General features: G+C 38.7%; 1 protein-coding gene across 1 annotated transcript; it reads left to right on the top strand.

Moving 5' to 3' along the window:
• Window positions 1–357: 357 nt before the first annotated feature.
• On the top strand, window positions 358–18,181 carry man1b1b (mannosidase, alpha, class 1B, member 1b). The gene is made up of 14 exons (XM_008417411.3): window positions 358–601; window positions 1,143–1,249; window positions 2,135–2,243; window positions 2,399–2,517; window positions 3,869–4,002; window positions 4,708–4,817; window positions 5,419–5,598; window positions 5,783–5,931; window positions 6,606–6,794; window positions 9,089–9,279; window positions 10,575–10,695; window positions 11,579–11,773; window positions 12,710–12,841; window positions 13,527–18,181. Exons 2-14 carry the CDS (start codon window positions 1,145–1,147, stop codon window positions 13,743–13,745), a joined length of 1,953 nt encoding a protein of 650 aa, XP_008415633.2. The 5' UTR covers window positions 358–601; window positions 1,143–1,144; the 3' UTR covers window positions 13,746–18,181.
• The last annotated feature ends 1,126 nt before the right edge of the window (window positions 18,182–19,307 follow it).

Here is a 19,307-nt window from a genome sequence, read left to right as displayed (position 1 = left end):
TTGTAGGTACAAATTGTCCTGCTGCTTTCTCTCTCGCTGTCATAGTCATATGGGACAAATGGATATGAATACACACTCATACCTGCAGAACCCACACATGCATTGAAATGACATGCAAACTGCCAGCTGGGATTCAGTAGATACCTCACATAGCCGTCCTGGATTCCTCCTCCTTGCTGAAAAGCAACAGCAGAGAACAGCAACCTTGCCATACATCCTGCAAAAATAACCGTTTTTATGCTGTTATTAACACTGCGATGCTAACTTTAAGGAAATGTGTCGCATTCTTTCAGTTCAGTAAGGTAAACAACTTTATAGTCATTGAATGTTCCGTTTTTACTGACGGGTCTTTGAACGCAGCACGGTAACAATCTACGTGAGCTGCATCTCATTTACAGCTGGAAGTGGGTGACGTGCAGTCAGCGTCTTGGTTTGAAATTAAACTTGTTTTTGCACAGCTGTTTAGCTGGTGTATTTTCTAAACAGTTGGATATGAAAAGACCTCCGAACTTACTTTGTCAACAACGGGCTGTTTGCCACTGAAACACCCGACTGATGTGACTGTTTGTGGTGGATTTGTGAGAGCTGTACGGTTTAAAAAGTAAGTGAACAATAGTTTTACACCTGTTTCTGTGTTTTTAACCTCTAAATTCTTGAACGAAGTAATGACGTAGGATTGGTGACAGTGCTGTACTTACAAAGAGCTCCTTTGTTTACCTTTGGTGTGTGTAGGCCGCGGGTTATGCTCGGTCCACAGTTAGTAAGTAAAGTCAAAAAAGCTTTAATTGAGAAACTTAAAGGAGTGGTCCTGTCTAGTGGCCAGCCCATGTCAACTTTACAGTCATTATATCAGTGTTCCTTTCACACAGCGTTACCCCCAACAAACTAGACTGCTGATGCTGTTTATACTGAGCTAGCTGTGCTATGCTAACTACCAATACATTTAAGCTAAGAGTACGAAGCGTCATACATTAGAGTCATGAGAACTACTAGACTTGGCTCAAATATTTGTGTTTTTGTTAATGACATTTGACGTTGTCGCAGCCGCTCATGCGTCCCATGCTTGATTCTTGATATGAATTTTGTTGCCCTGTTTGGATGAATATTACCGCCACGCCTCTTGTGTCAATGCTTGATTCCAGATATGCAAGCGCCCAGCCGGCCGGACTACGTGTCTGTCCACTTGACTGGACAACAGACTGGGAGCTACAATAATGGCAAGCAGTGGAGGAGGCAGTCGTACTGGAGGGTAGGTCGCTTTCTGATGGGAAAGCCATTCGTTCTGTTCTGGGTCTGGTCAAATCAAATGTTGTTCAAATGTCAATCATATGATCCAAGTATCTTCAGAGAACTGGATGGTGATGCTGTGGCCAGGAAGGAGCTCCTTTAACTTATAAGTCTTACCATAAGTCTAAAGAGGCCTCTGACTCTAGACTTGGAAATAGGAGGCATAGGGAAGCTGGTTACTGATCATTAATATGTTGGAACACATGCAGAACTATTTTTGAATTAAACCAGAATTAAAGCTGAATAATTATTCAAAGATCTGCTTATTGCCAATCAGTGATTTGGTTCAGATTCCCAGCTGCAACCCTTCACCCTAGGACCTTTCCTCCTCAGAAACGATAGTCATCATCATCATCACCTGAAAAAGTAGTGTTGCAGTTCTTCAGTAGTACCAGGTCTCTCGTCTTCATCACTCCATCCAGCTTCTCCTTCCAAAACTTCAGATAAATTGCTCAAGTCTTCGCTGAAGTTGCTCTCAGCTTCCTCTCTTTCTCATCCTTAGTTGTTTACGGTTTGACTTACTCTGATTACGTTGCAAGATTACACCAGTGTTTCATTTGCTACGGACGAAAACAACAACACTCTGAAATGCTTTGGGATTTATAGCAGCCTACGAAAAATATTTTTTATTAAAACTTTTGTGTCCACAGAATGAAAGCACCAGTAGTTCTTGTTAAATCATGTGAGTGGTTTTATCATGATAGTGATATTGTAATCATTGTACAGTAGTGAAAGGAAATGTTTGGTTATTTTCACAGTGTGAAACTGTTCAGCGCTCCAGATTCTATTAGGAGACGGCACATATTGAGTCACTAACCATCCTCAGTGCCTTTCTGTGTGTCTTTAGAAATGGAAGCAGCTGTCCAGGCTACAGCGAAGTCTTTTCCTCTTCATGCTCGTTCTGCTTTTCATCTGTGGCCTGGCTTCCTATTCTTCTGTTACCAAGCAGCTCCGAGGTAAGCTTTCCTGTATGTTGGCAGCATAACCTTTCGCTTTTGAGCCCGCTGTTGGTGCTCTTGATGAGCTGTCATTGTTGAATGTTTACTGAACAATATATTTTTTTTTTGTAATCTGTACAGTAAATATTGATTGATGTTTTGCTTTTTTCAAGGTTTTACAGTGAGAGAGCAGGAGACGGAGAGCAACATCCTTCAGAAACCCTTCAAACCTCATGCGCTACCGGAGCCGGTCAAACAGGGCCAAGACCCGCTGCCTGACCAGCTCTCTCAGGTTACAGATCTGGCTTACAAGCACCACTGGCATCTATCACAGCATACCTAAAGACCTAACTCCAAAGAAAATAGCAGAATTTCACTGGAGAACTTTAGCAAAATAAAAATATCCTTTAAATAGTGAAAAGAAATCCAATATTTATAAACTCCAAAATCTTTTAGCACCCTTTGTGAAAATGTTTCAGAAAATATTTATTCATTAGTAAGGTCACTTTTTTCTTGTTTGTTTTTTTCAAATATCATCAGTGGCAATATTTAGGAATGTTCATACTTAAGCACTTGAGTGTTTGATTTGAATATGATTCTACAGTCCTACAAAATCTGTCTTATTATTTTCTAAATTCCATTTCATTTTGTCCCAAATAACTTTTTCCAGTCTGACCATATTTATTAATCCAAAACTTGTGGAATTCTGGAGTTTGAGAAAATGAATTCAACAATACTGTTATTAAACTTTCACTAAATTTAAGAAGGTGCTGAGAGTTCAGCAGGTCACTGAGGGCTTTTAAAAGTATATCCTTGTCATGTTTTCTGAGAATGAAAATAACATTTAGGAGCAAAATAAAGAAGTTTAGAGTTTAACTTGGCATCAAAATATGCCTGAAAAAGAAATCTGTAAACGATAAAGCCTTATGCATAATGGATAGGACCTATCTTCATTTTTATTTCTTTAATCTTTGACAGGCATCTTCAAGACATGGTAGCTAGTCTTCTTAGCCCCCCAGTCAATGATTCCATGCTGAGAAACTGCTGAGACGTTTCTGTTTTAAACTTTTCTAACAGCTTTGGGATTTTTTTACTTTCATGAAGGACTTCAGTGGTTCAGTGAGCTTTTTTGCCATGGTTGACCTTGTTTTCTGTCTGTGTGGCGATGAGAGCAGAGCTGACCCCACCTGGTCAGGTACCAGGAAGCAACGGCCAAAATTCTTCAAAAACTGCTCCATATCTTTTCCTACTCGATGATATCGGGGAATTATGTGAGATTCCATGTTTTGTAAATAATTAAAAGAATTCATAAAAATTTCTGTACATAAATGAATAACATTGACATCATGTGTTCAGGGGTCATTTGGTTGATCATGGCAACCACAGATTACTGGTTATGTTTTAACGTCCAGGTGTTTATCTCAATGTATTGAAAAATACATTTAATCCCCTCCCTCTAACACAAGTGTTAAGAAATGAATGTAAATGACCAAGCATAATTACAGACCAATGTGTTTGTCAAAGTTGTGGTCTATAACAGCACATGGTTCCAGTTTAGGTTTCATGAACATGCATTTCTTTAAGCTTTAAGTATGTTTAGATATAATTTGCTGATTGTTGTTGCTTGTGCGGTCATTTCGCAGAGGAAATTATCCAATAAGAGAGGACCTCCTGTCCGTCCGAACCGTCTTCAGAAGCAAGGAAACACATCTAATATCCTGTCTGAAGTCAAGGTAGCTGACATCAAGAAGGAGGGAGAGGAGGAGAGAGTCATCAGGTAAGAGTAACCAGTGTGATTACAACAGCTGCTCTGTCATTCCACAGGTTTCAGGTTTGTAGCGCGTTAGTGTTGCCACCCGTACGATACGTAATCGTCTGATATTGTTTGCTGTTAAATGTTGCGTCCCGTATTGAACCGATATGGGACTCAATGCGTTACTTATTTCTATAAATGTCTGATTGACACGGCTATTTTTATGACCAAAATAAAACACAGAAAATATTAAGGTCAGCTAAATTGTCATTTTTTTGGAGCTAAATAGGTAGAAAAAATTTTGTTTACTTTTGACTGTCATGTGTTACAATCAGTTACTCAGTACTTGAGTAGACTTTTTAGCAAATACTTTTTTACACGTTAATTAAGCTTAATCTACTTCTACTCAACATGTTGAAGTTGTACTACTCAGATTGGAGTACAATTTTTAGTTACTAACACACCTCTGTAATAATTGGACTATTTTTTGTTTTTCAAAAACACCCATCAAATAAAATGTACCAGTGACCATGGTGACCTCACTGTGGTGACCCCACCGCAGTGGGCATCCCTTATTTTTATTTCTGACAGGTGGCAACCCTAAACTGCGTTGTCCTTTGATGTCACTCAGACAATATTAAGCTGTGTTTACCATGTTTAAATATAACTGACATTGTCTGTTAATTTGGAAGTAGCAATGCATGCTTCTTTTTTACTAAATTTCTTTAGCTGGCGTGGGGCGGTGATCGACACTGTCCAGGCCACAGACGGCACCAAGGATGGAGAAAACAAGGAGGACTCGCCTGGCAACCGGACTGTCAACCAGTCAAAAGTTTTAGGTAATTTTTGGTTTTATCCCCTGCAATGTAGAGTATAAATTAAGCATTTTAACCAGATAGATTTTAATGCAAATTTAATGTCTTCAATATTAGTGAGCACAATATTGATATCTTAAATATCAATATTGGAGCGCAATAATTGTTGGCCGAAAAATTCCAAGAAAATGATCCTGTTATACCAAGAATAAGAATCCAATATACAGGAGAGACGGTCTGACTGCCATGCAGCTACAGAAAACATCTAAGCTTGGGTATTCAACCAGTGGTTCATTTGGTTCATAAACATTTAGAATACAGACATTACATGACCATCAGATCAGTGAAGCATAAGAAATACATTACTTCATAATAAAACATTCCACCACATTACAGAGGGATAGAAGCACAGATGAGAAGAAGGAAGAAGAAAACGGGCATATATCATACCTGACATCATCTTTACAATATGTACCAATGTTATCATCAGCACAAGATTTTCTAATATCATACTGTAACCCATTTTTTTGACATTTAAAATAATACCTTACAAAGTAATGAGAGCATGTTTCTGAATCAATGTGTGATATTTATGCACCAGTGAACTGTGGGTTGTGTGTTCCAGAGACGGAGCGGATGGAAGCAGTGCGGGAAGCTTTCAGACATGCCTGGAAGGGTTACAAAGAATATGCCTGGGGCCACGACGAGCTCCGGCCCGTCTCCAGGTCCTACAGCGAGTGGTTTGGGCTCGGCCTCACGCTGATCGATGCACTGGACACCATGTGGATCCTGGAGCTCAAGCAGGGTATACTGACATCTAGATCACCGTTGCTCTGCACCAGAAATCACTCTATTATTGGTTTTTAGCTTCTGGTCTTTGAAAACTGCTTTTTAAATCTTAGGAAACTGCAGATCAGAAACTTTGTAGTTACATGTGACGACGAATGTCTTCCATGGAAACCTTTCAAACTACTTTCGTAAACTTTCAGAGTTTGAAGAAGCCAGGGAATGGATTGCCTCAGAGCTCACCTTCAACAGAAATGTTGATGTTAATCTGTTTGAAACTACCATCCGCATCCTGGGAGGCCTGCTGAGCACCTACCACCTGACCGGGGACAGCCTCTTCCTGGACAAAGCTGTGAGTCTCTGGCTCTGTACCTGCTAACTTAAGCATTCTGCCACATTAATTTAGAGAACATTTTAGTGAATTCTTTTTCTGAAAAAAAATTTAGAATCATAATTAAATTGGTAGTGGGACTCTATTTAATTTTGATTTTTGAAGTTATTTGCTGTGTCTATAATTAATTGATCAAAATAAATTGCATTTTAATCTAACTAAATTAAAATTTTTGAATTCAAAAACCCTTTTTGCTGCTAAATTATTGAATAAATGGATATCTCAGCTCAACAACCGAAATATTAGTTTGTAATTTGTGGGCATAAAATGCTGTTACACGCCATTAATATGAATTAATATTGCCTTAATATTTTTGGTATATTTAAAAGAAAATGCAATTAACTTGTTAAACTGTATCTACTTAATCAAAATTAACGCATGAAAGTCCTGTAAAAAATAAAATATATTTGGCATGTAGGGTGGCATCACCTACTTCACTGTGGAAAACAGTCATACTGATTCTCAGGCTTAATGTGCCTATTAACTTTGCACTAGTTACATTATATTGATCTTTTCTGCCACAGTTAGTGCAGAACAACAAAGAACAACATTTACCAATCAATCATCAGTATTCCTTTAATGTTAGCTTGATGTGATGTTGACAGCTGTATATAAAAGCCACTGTACTTCCACAGAAAGATGTTGGCTCCAGGCTGATGCCAGCCTTCAACACACAGTCCAAGATTCCCTACTCTGATGTAAACATTGGGAAAGGCACCGCCCACCCGCCTCGCTGGACCTCTGACAGCACTGTGGCTGAAGTTACAAGCATTCAGCTGGAGTTCAGGGAGCTCAGCCGGCTCACCCAGGAACCTCAGTACCAGGTAGACCACCACTCTGATCCGCCTGCTTTTAACGCACACACACACACACACAAACACACACACACACACACACACACATGCACACAAACAGCACTTGTTCCTATGGGATCTTGGCTTGGGGCCTCACAAGGAACAGTGGGTCCTCCCAACATAATATTTGTTTGAAAAACTGACCTTACAAGACGAGAAACTCTAAAACATCATTATAGTGTTCAGATATTTCTCATTAAGCATCAGCACTCAAACTGCACTTTAACTTAAACTATTAGGGACAGCAATAATGTTATGGGTCAATTTGACCCAGGGAGTGTTTTATCATGCAATAGTGTCAGAAACCAAAATATTCCTCCAAAACATTTTTGTATCTGATTATTAACTCCAATACTAACCATTTCAATCAATATTTGTGCAATGATGATTTTTTTTGTCTCAGAAATTAAGGATTAATGACAACAATTTACTCAATTACTCATTTGGACATAAAAAATGGAATTTGCATTTTTTATGTCCACTGAAAAAAACCTAGACACAAAAAAACAATAATTTCCTTGAAATTGATCTTTGGTAAAAAAATTTTATATTACATTTAATTGTTTTTTTCAAAGGGTGATCTGTTCCGGGTCAAATTGACCCCCCAATTAAAATCAAGATAAATGAGTCATGCAGAGAGTATTTATGTTTTCCTCCACTTCTACTGAGTGTCCACTCAGTGTGGGTGGAGTTTACCCACGGGAACAGAATAGGTTCCCGTCAAAAGTTGTATGAACACCTGCTTTCTCGCAGTTCATTGTGAAGTAAAGAGAGCAGGGAGAAAGTGGGTTTGTGTGTGCATGTGTGTGTGTGGTGTGTTGTGTTTGTGTGTGTGTGGTGAAATGTGGCATAGCTGCAAGGAAACATTTTTTTAATCTTTTTTTGCACATTAACTTGATTGCCGGGTCAAATTGACCCGAACAGTATCGATGTAACAAGTAGAGGCAGGGGGGGTAACAAATGTGTAAAATGAATACATTTTCAATTTATATGTATAGTGCACCTATTAAGACAAATAGACAAAGTTTAATGCAAAAAAAATACTTCCAACTATTTAAAAAAAAATTTTTAACTTTAAAACGGGTCAATTTGACCCGCAACATAACAGGAGGGTTAAGTAATGCTTTACTGACACAAACTATGTTTAAGGTTTGTTGTTACTCTAGTTCAGGGGTGCCCAATACGTCGATCGCGATTGACCGGTCGATCACGGAAGGTTTTGAGTCGATCTCGGCAGGTGACAAACTGAACGCCGCCAGGACGCTGAGAGCAGCACTTCCTCTTCAAAAATATTCACCAAGATCCTACACGTTTGTAGCTTCATTAAAAAGAATAATTATAAAAAGTCAACTAAACATGTTCAAATTAATAATCTCAGTAATTATTGTTTCAACAAGTTGTTGCGCAATTCAGTGCATTTCGTTTCCATTAACAAAAAAAACTGAATGATGTGTGCCACGCCAACGAGCGAGTGAGTGATCGTCTGTTCGGGTTGTTTTACCTTTGCTTATCTTTGCTGTGGCTCATTGCACCTGCTGTAGTTTCTGAACGTTCAATAAACGACAAACTTGGACTAATTACCTCCTATCAGTCTGTAGTTTCTCATATTTCAGTCATCAAACCAAATTTCAGATCTACCATGACTGACTGACACCTGCTGGCCTCAGGTTTACAACCAGCTTCTGACTGAGAAACCAGTAACCTGCTCCCAGTGTCAGAATCTCATAGAGGAAGAAACTGGATTAGGTTTTCTGTCACTTTATTATTTCTGCTATAACTGATGCATATTTGCATATAAAATAAGTAAATAGAGTTTAATTTGCAATTTTTATGTCTTTGTGTCATGAGGTAGATCTCAGGCGGCTGGTGAGAGAAAAAGTAGATCTTGGTCTCAAAAAGTTTGGGCACCCCTGCTTCTCTAGTTGCATAAATAATCGTGATGTAACGTGGCACACATCAAACCAGAATTTTAGACCATAAAACTACATTATGTAATTTTAATGAAAAATATTGTTTTACATCTTTGTGAAAACTGTCACTATGTTGTGACAACATAACATAAGACAGATGATATGTGGGGAAAAAAATCCAGTAATACTGTCACAGCCTGGTGATAGTTTTAACAGAAATGGACAAAACATATGTCTTTGCAAAAGTTACATACTGCAGCTTTAATAGATGTTGTTGTGGCTAGCAGGGAACGTATAACTATCCATGAGTATCACAGCAGTGTCTGCAGTTGAACTCTCTTGATGTCTGTACAGGCTGCAGTAGCTGAAGTCATGAATCAGGTCCACAAGCTAGAAGGCAAGCTGGACGGTCTTGTTCCCATGTTCATCAACACTAACAGTGGACAGTTCACCCATCAAGGCATCTTCACACTGGGAGCCAGAGCAGACAGCTACTATGAATACCTGCTGAAGCAGTGGATCCAAGGGGGCAAGAAGGAGGACCAGTGAGTTCATTTTAACATCATCACATTATATACAGTCATATTCAATAAATGTGTTCTATTGAGGCCCATTTGTCAGATGAAAATTACCTTTTGAAAATGACATGAAAAGTATCAAACATACTTTACATAAAGACCATATTTCTGTACTAAAAATGTTTTTTATTGGCCTGATTTAATCAGACAATACAATTTATTTTGATTCCAAATGTAATGATTTGCAATGAAAATCACTGATTTTGTGGTGTTACTTTACAAATATTTGCAAAACACTTTACAATACTTTTTCCTCATTGAACCCCTTCTAAAATCTACATGCAGAAGAAAAAAGACAAGAAAAAATCGGTTGTATTGAACACAAACATTTTTATTTTTGAAATAACTTAAATAGCTCAATTTTGTTACTCACCACATCAATCAGACTGTGACATGAACTAAGGCTGATGCACAGGTTTGGTAGAAGTAAGAAATACTGCCTCCTACAGGTGGGAGTTGGCAGTCACTTGAACCCAATGTTTTTGACCTTTTTTGCAGGAAGTTGGCAATAAACTCACTATTATCCATTAGCACTTAAAAATGTGGGGATATGTTGGTTTTGCATAATTTTGCATGATAAAGGAGTTGCAAAAAACAGTTAGACTGGTGTAATATCTGAAACTTAAATGTTATCTTAAGCAGAGAATCATCAACAGAAGAAAAGGTTTGAAGACATTCTTGGTGAATTGAGAGACTGAAAGACATTAACTTGTCATGAATAACCTTATGTATTGAACATGACTGTATGTGCTTATTTGTTATGAGGTTGCTTGACTGTGCGTCACATTTTTGACTAAGCTGGATTTTGTTTGGCTAAATGTTAAAACCTGACCTAGTAACCAGGGGTGCAGTGATTTACTGGCCAGCTGATTTATCAGTGCTGATTTTCTTAATTTTGGGAGACCTTTGATTGGCCAATGCTTACATGTGAAGCCGATCTTATCCCTCGATCTTATCTACCTCAGCATAGGTCTACAAATCGGCTCGCCAGTGAGAGATATGACTGATAGAGCGGCCCACCAGGTCATGCCTGCACGTTGCCGTTAACAATAGTCACCCCACTGTTGCCAACACAGTGACTTTCTTGTTATATTTAACAACATTTCACACAAAAAAATCAGAATCGGCTGGTCAGACACTTTAAAGATTGGCGATCAGTCTGCAATCGGTACAAACCTACTAGTAACTTCATGCACACAGTGCCATGCTAACAACAGAACACTGCTGTTTCTGAATACTTCTTTGATCCTTTTGATGTTTAGGTTTTTGGAAGACTATCTGCAGGCCATTGAGGGTGTAAAGAAGAACTTGCTACAGAAATCTTCACCAAACGGTCTTGTTTTTGTTGGAGAACTCTCCCATGGGCAGTTCAGTCCTAAAATGGTTAGTAACAGTTAAACTTGCTTTTATTATTACTAAGGAGAATCTGACACTGCAGTATGCTGCTGTGGAGGAGAACGTATTGGGTGTGGCTACATCCTGCCTGGTTGATGCAGGCCAGGTCCTTCACATACTGCGAACACCAGAAGTGAGCATCCCTTTGGGATTAATAAAGTATTTTTGAATTGAATTGAATTAGATTAATTACCACCTTTACTTCGCTGTATGTCCTGTTGCCTAGCAACAGTGACAGTGCTCAACACGAGCTGGTAAAAATGGACCTAGTAATCTTGCTGAGTTTTTTTTTTTTATTACACATCACATAATCATTTATGTTAAATAAACTGACTGATTAAATCGATTTTTTTATTTCTTTTTTTTTACAAAATTATATAAAAACATTTATAACATGCAAATAACAAACCTAAGAAAACAACCGCTTTAAGCTTTTATATTTTGTACAGACGGAACTTATGTACTTCTAAGTAAAGGTGTAGTCCTCCATCGCTCACTTCATCCTCTGTTGTTAAAACAACAATTTCCCGTTCGGCCTGCAATGAATCCTGGGATAGCGCAGGCTGCCAAGAATACACCAGACCTGTTCTTCATACCTGAGGAAAAGGAGAACGCTTTTGGAGGAACCTTCAAATTTGGAGACCCTCTGGCACATTTCAGGATTCAGATGCAACCTTAGTTTCATTTTAAAGATTTCAAAGATCTTCTAGTGTTTGAAAGGACCAGGCACCAGTCTCTACAGTCAGTTATTACAGGTGGTTTTTATTTTTGTTCTTTCATACCTTTAAAGTTACAATAGCATGAAGGGTTCTTGCTGCGTTTAGCTGTGCACTGCTCACTGACTGGCCCTGTGTGTGATTTGTTGTTGTAGGATCATCTGGTATGTTTCCTCCCCGGTACTTTGGCCCTCGGTGCTCATAATGGCCTCCCTGCTGACCACATGGACCTGGCCAAGGAGCTGATGCACACCTGCTACCAGATGTACGTCCAGATGGAGACTGGCCTCAGTCCTGAGATTGTTCACTTCAACATGCACCAGGGCAGTATCAGAGACATTGATGTGAAGGTCAGTGGTGTATCAGTACACTCCACCTCCTCTTCTCATATACTGAGTAACAGGACAGGATGCAGGACAAAATATGTCCTGAAATAAGTATATCAGCTACATGTGTGTGGTAGCTCTGGAAGGTCTGACTTCAGTCTGCGCCTTTAAACCTTCCAAAAACAGCTACAGCATCTCTGCTGCTTTTTCGAGCACACTTCTTTCTTTTCAACTTTCCACTGTTGACAGCTAGCTTCAGCTAGCTTCATTAGCAAAGGCCTTTTGTGTTTTCCTCAGAGAGAGTTTATTGACTGTCTACTGCTGTCAAGTCAGAATTCTTCACTATGGTTGTTCAGGCCATATCACAATTATGAACGATTTAGCGTTCAGAATGGAGTAACTTTTTAGTTGTTTTTTTTTCTACAAAAACAAGGAAAAAAATTTCAAATTAAATGACACAAATATGAGCAGATTTTGTGAGATTGTTTTTAGGTTTAACAATTTTAGAAATGTTTTAAAATGTGAATAGCTAAGATCTGTTCCCAGTTCAAACCTGAGAAGGAGGAAACGTGAATGAAAATTTTAATTTTTCATTCACGGAGGATTTTGGTTACATTTGACTTTATTGTGCACATAATTATCTAAGTTATGAACTTAATTCATGAAATGAATTACTGAAATAAAATGGTGTTTGGGTGGTTCTTCTTGCAATGTCTACACACATTTTTATATCAGCCATTTCAACTGAGATCAGATTTCATCATATTTTTTGTCAACTGTCAGTAAACCTGACAGTAAATGGTGAGTAAACCTGGGAGACAATTGGAAAAGAAAGGAGTAAATCTCATTAAACCAGAATACAAATCAAATAATTCTGCAGAAGTTTCAGGTGAGAGAAATACAAGAATTGTCTCAAGTCATCTGTTTTTTTTTTTTCCTGTCTTTCTTTCTGTCTGACAGCCTGCAGACAGACACAACCTTCTTCGACCAGAGACTGTGGAGAGTCTCTTCTATTTGTACAGGTTCACTAAAGATCGCAAATACCAGGACTGGGGCTGGAAAATTCTGCAAAACTTTAACAAGTACACCAAGGTTAGTCTGAAAAAATAAACATCAAACAGGAATCGTGATTATCCAGGTGGGTTAAGGTCAGATCTGACTGGGTGCTGTTAAACGTTCACACTCACTGCTACAAAGGAATAACATTTTAAAACAGCTGCTGCTGATGACGAAACAAATCAGGAAAAACACAAGACTGGATTTTCTAGTTAGAATGTATGACTGGAGTGCTGGTAGAATATTATCAAATTCTGTTTTCTGATTGCTATGCTTTTTATTGTTCCAGTCTAACAATTACATATTGGAGCTGGAACTTTAACTTGTTAAAACAGCATCTCAATGCTGAACATGTAGCAGCAGCACAGACATCAGCGTCTACAGTCCACATTTCTAAAGAACTTCCTGAAACTTTGGAAAGCTGAACGGCTACAATAACACTTTGTACCAGTCTGATGGTTGAGGAACATGAAGAACAGATTGAAAACAATAAAAATTTTATATCCATTTATTCAATGATTTAGCAGCAAAAGTAGTTTTTAAATTGAAAATATTTTTGTCAAAGCATAGTTTTCCATTAAAATATGATTTGTTCCAATTTGTTAATTGAAACGAATAACAATACCACTGCTCATTATACATAATATCTTCTCAGAAGCTTTCCATCCAGCAGCTGGAAGCTTCTGTCTGCAGCGTTGTAAGTCTGTCTGTGGGTCCTCAGGTTTCCTCTGGTGGCTACACATCCATCAACAACGTGTGTGATCCAGATTATCCCAGTCCCAGAGACAAGATGGAGAGCTTCTTCCTGGGAGAGACCCTGAAATATTTCTACCTGCTCTTCTCCGAGGACGCTGACCTCATCAGTCTTGACAAGTACGTCTTCAACACCGAGGCTCACCCGCTGCCCATATGGCCTCCGGCTGAGCCACAGCCACTGTGAACCAGAACACTCCTCAGGGTTGGTATGACACCAGAACCACCTCTGTCTGTGTAAGTAACAGAACTACATCAGATGCGGGAATCATGAAAACTGGCTCTTTTATGCTATCCAGACTTTGCTTGTATGGAAAAGTCAAGTCACTTTCATGGCTATGCCTTTGTTTATTTGTTGTACTCATTGGTTTTGTGCTGGTGATGATCAGATCCTGACCCTGATCAGGAGGAACTGTGGTGGGTGGGTCGATCACAGCTGGAGCTGCTGGGCCAAGTTCTACCACATCCACTTTGGAACTACCTGATTTTTTTCCTTTTTTTTTCAGAAATGGTTTCTAGACTTTTTTTTCTACTGTTATTAAAAACAAAGTATCTACCTTGCAGCTGTGAGCGACTGCAGGCTCGTCGTCTCCACATTCCAAGCAAGTGGAACCGTTTCTCTCCCAGGAACAGGAAGTAGTTCTCATCATGAGCCATTTGGTGAGACTGAAGCTGTTTTTAGTCGTCCCCAGAGCTTCCTGACGGGCGCACAGCTGTGCTGCATTCATGTCATTCAGCTGCAGCTCCTTCAACATGTGTCCTGATTGTTAAAGATCTAATAGAAAATATAGAATTTCTCTCTAAATTTGAGTCGCCACCTTTTATATGACTGGAAATCAATGCAAATTATGCAACATTAATACTGAGGACATCTATAAACAACATTTAATACAGGACGGTCCAGATGCCTCATAAATAAGAAATTAAAATGCTCCATTACAAAGCAGCAAATGAGTGTTTAGTAAGGCTGTTGAGTGTAGGTCTAGTCACCTTATGTTAGTTTGTTCCTCCATTTTCTCCCTGCAGTTTACCATTTCATCACGCGCTACTGTTTCTGTTTCACATCCATGTAGTGTAGTTATCCTGGTAATCTTTATAGTTCAGTCTTTCCACTGATTATGGTTCTGACCCCCGGACACTCCAATTGACTTAAAATGTCAGAGGTTACGACACCTTGATCAAACCACTTTAGCTATGAGCGCCACCCTGCTGAGAAATAGTGTTTATGGTCCCAGAACCACTGACCTCACAGCACATCTCCTCAGGACAGGTGGAGAAACTGACCATAGATGGTGAATCTGGAGAGGTTGGAGCAGAACGTCCTGCAGCACTGCTGCTTTGATTTGAAAGTCACGCAGAAAAGTTTAGCTGCAAATGTGCAAAATGACCAACTCTTAAGAAGTGTGTTGATTACCTACAGGGTTTTCTTTAGCACATCTTTACTTCTGTTAAACAGCTACAGTAACCATTCTTAACTTCCAGGGAAATGTTTGACCTCTTGCATAAGTTGTTACAAAGTTTATTAGTTCAGATCAACAGCAACAGTTGGCTTCAGTGGTTAGTGGGTGTGCCAAACAATAAGCCTATTAAGAGAGGAAAAACCTTTTGACTCATTATATCCTCTCTTATGCCCGGATTCAGAAAAATGCTGTGCGCAAAGACTGAGATCACACAGAGATGACAGCGTCACAATAATCAACATTTATTCAAGACAGATGCAGACTATCACCAGAAAAGCACATCACAAAACATCAGAAACCTCAGAGCACAAAACAACACATGAATCTACCTGAGAGAGGGAAAAAGACAAAAGATGGAAACGACAAACAAAAAGCAAAGACGTCTTTGGAGAATTGCAAGAGCAAATCTAATTTGTTATTTCTGTGTAGAAGGTTTTATAGTAAAGGCGTATTCTTGTTTTTAATTTATTCAAAGAAGGCGTATCTTTGCTCATCCAACCAGGAGCTGTCTCTGACCCTCTCTAAAGTTAGAAACTCCCTATAATTTGTTTCCAAGATCAAACACCAGTTGTCTCCTTTATCTAAACAAAGTGGAAGCAGAGCTTCTCCTCAACTCCTGCTGTTTTATGGCTTTTCACAGATCAGTGTGAAAAGCTGGAACTTCTCCTGATTGTTTCCCACACACCACAAAGGGCAGTTCAAAAAGATCTTAGCAAACAATCTGATGTAACATAAAGGTCAATAAGGCAGAATAAGTTACTAATCTGAAAACTATAATTAGGCTATTTCAATCAAGACATGTGAAGTTTTAAAACTAGCTTATTATAAATGTATTTTTTTAACAAGCCCTATTTTGTTCATAAACTGTTTTAAAAAGCTGTACTGCATCAGAAGGATGGAGTGAGAAGCCAGCTCCTCCTGGCACTTCTGCCTATCTTTGGATGGGTTGCTCTTATACTGCCATTAAGATGCATTTAAACTGCATGAAGTGGCCGAGCTAATAAAAGTGAAGTCACACTCTTTGCAGGACCCAGAGTGAATAGTTCTGGCTCCAGTTTCACGTTGTGGACACAACAAACACCGTTTACCTACTGACTTTTTCTGTTTCACTCCCACTGACATGAATGCAGCATCTGTGGTTGATGCTTGGTGTAACAAAACTGCAAGAACCTTAAATCTTCAAAGTATGTTATCTAGTTTCTAGTGAAATAAGATAAAACTTAAAAGTAACTATACAGGAGCTTGTTTGAAATCAATAATCTTTGACTATAAAAAGTACTAACCTCGCAGGCAGATTATTATTATTTTTTTAACAACATGGGAAAATATCTAGTTAGAAGTGAAAAACTCTGCCAGTGATAATAGTATGTTTTAATCAGTATTGAAGAGTTATTGATTTCAAACTCCTATTTCTTTCTGAAAGGGTATGTCTTAGTTTTATCTTGCTTCACTAGAAACTAAATAAAATACTTATTAATATTTTGTGTTTTTGCATTGAAGCCAATGTGGGTAACAACAAACCTAAGCTAAAAGACGGTTACTGGGATTTTGGGTTTTTGTGTATATGTCGCAGGGTAAAAGTACATGTCATTTTTAATATGAGAGAAAATGTGATTTATGAGGTTAAAATAATATATTGATTTCTTGTGAATATTTAAAAGCTGAATTTCTTCTGATAATTGAGTGAGCTAAGTGGATTTTCTTTAGTTTGGGGGTAGATAACCATGTGCAGTGAAGAGCACTAGTTGACATGCTCCTGATTGTGATTGAGACCAAACTCTTCTGGACTCCACGTCTTCTTCTGTCGTTTTCACGTGTGCCTTTAATCTTGCCTCAGACAACCTTCAGTCCATTCAACTGGTTTCCCATGTGCTTATGTAGCTTTTCACATGGTCGTTGTCATACATCTAGATTATTTTTCCATCAGAGTAGAGACAATTTTCCTCCAATCAGTTCTAAGGTTTACATGATGTTGATCCTGCCTACAAGAACTCGGCTCTTTCCCTCAGTCATGTGTTTCAGCAGAACTCTTGAGCCAAAGATATGCTGAAAATGCTCTGAAATCTTAAAGATTTTTTTCTTCAATTGTTTGAGATTTAAATGATGAAAAGCCATTCTTCAAAAAGGTGCCAATTGAGAAAAGTCTATTTTTAGCATTTTTGATGAAGATTTGATCAAATAAAGGTTTTGTATTCCAGCTGAATCTCATTGCATGAAACGGTATATAGTCACTCTGTCCACACAGAGATGCTCTGCTGTGGAAATATTTCACCTGGGTTTCTGTCTGGGCAGATCAGAGGTTGAGTCGTCTCACAATACAAATGCCAGCAGCCACACTGTGCCAACATCTTGAACATTTACTTGGAAGGAAAATCAGAAATTAAAAATGTTTGCAGTGCAAATGTGAAATCTTAATAAGTAAAGCACAATAAAGTAGGGATAATTGTTAGTATTTACAGCCCCGACACGGCAGCTCAGTGATGTCTGGTAGGAGTGAAGAATATTAGCAGGACTTCTCCTAATTTGCCTTCTACCTAATGATGGCAGAGGAATACAAAAAGCTGGAAATTATCTCCATGTTTCCTGAGGAATAAATGTTTCTTTCTGAATCCTGCCTGACAAACTTTCCCAGACAAACTTCCTGAAGGAGAAACTCTGTCATTGTGTACATGCTGAATTTGGCTCCAGTTCTTGTCAAGACTTCCTTCTGCCCCCAGTTGACCAGTGGGGGCCAGTGTGTGGTCCAGCAAACGGCTCTGGGGTGGCTGTGGTTTTGTTGTTGGCTCAATTCCAGTTTCTTCTCTACCAAATGCAGATGTGCTCTTGGGCAAGGCACTTGAAGAAAATGAGAAGTGGCTAAAGATTTGACTGTTTATACAGCTGTTTAATGTTGGTTAAACATTGGTTGAAAACAGGAACGGTGAAATTAAGGACTTCCAAATGGAACAGAAGCAGAAATGTTGAGGATGTTGAAGGTCTTGGTAAGAAACTTAATTTAATGCAGCATCTAATGTAATTGGGTTTGAGGGCATTAAAGTGGTTAAACTACTGAGACTGTTCACTTAGTCCTATGAATTTCTTTCCCCATGCAGAGTTCATAAATGTCTGGATTCTTTACTTTGTTTTGGAGGTTTATGGAAAAAATAAACTATTTTTGAAAGTTCACTGTTTAAATTTTCTTTCAATCTCCAAGCATAAGCTGTTTTTGTATTGTCATACATGCTGGACTTTCTTCTTTATTCTTGAATAAAATATTGAGTTTTGAGAAAGTTATTGCTTCTCAATCACTTGACTTATTAATCTGGTTTATATTCATTTGTGTTCAACCTTTTACACTGATACCCCAAAATAAAATCCATTGCAAAGCTTTATAGCAGGGGACAACAACTCCAGAACTCAAGGGCCAGAGGTCTAACATTCAGATGTGTCCCTAGAACCAAATAGCTGCTCGCCTCAGTGCAGTCAGCTTCTCCAGAGTCCTGCTAAGCAGATGCACATTAGGGAAGCAAGAGATTGCATCCCTAATACCTTACTGACAACCATGCACACTCACACATTCACAGCTAAGGAGAATTTAGAGAGAGGTTGAGTTTTAGACCTTTGTGAGGTAAATAAGATCGGTGCATAAGATTGGCTTCACATGTATCCGCTCATAACTCAAGTTTTCCACCATGCAGCTCAGCTGACTTTGCGCTATTAAGGTAAAACTACAGGAGCTAACACATGTACATATCTGCTGTGCGCCATCTTGAAATGGCTTCTGTTCTGACACACTTTGGGAATCATTCCTCCTTGTTAGTAAAACAACGAGGAAGAATATGGTATGGTAAAGGCATGGAAAATGTACGTTACACAACCACGTAACGTACATTTTCCATGCCTTTACCATACTGGAATTACCCCTCCATCTTTATACCTATATCAACTGGCTGAGTTTCAGGTTGACTAGCAGCGCCCTCTTCTGGATGGCAGCCAAACACTAAAGAAAGATCTAAGGATCGATTGGAACTAATTTGAATCTAATAAATCATTAATTAATTGCAAGTGGATTCATTGTTCACATCCCCAGTAAGAATACCATTGAAGACTTGAGGTCATATCAGCACATTTTATATTAGCATATGTTATAGTTGAATAAATACAGTAGTAGATGGGGGGGGGGAGGTATTTATTCAACAAAAGCTTTATGGACAATCTAGTTTCTTTCTCAGTCTTATCTTTATTAGCGAGACTTCACTGCAAGGCTTTGGCTGGAGGGAAACATTTTAATAAAACGGCAAACAAGATAA

Source organism: Poecilia reticulata, chromosome 9, assembly GCF_904066995.2.
Source record: "Poecilia reticulata chromosome 9, P_reticulata-male-v2, whole genome shotgun sequence".
Lineage (NCBI taxonomy): Eukaryota > Metazoa > Chordata > Actinopteri > Cyprinodontiformes > Poeciliidae > Poecilia > Poecilia reticulata.
Note: the sequence above shows the minus strand (reverse complement) of the source record. Positions and strands in the feature narration are given on the sequence as shown.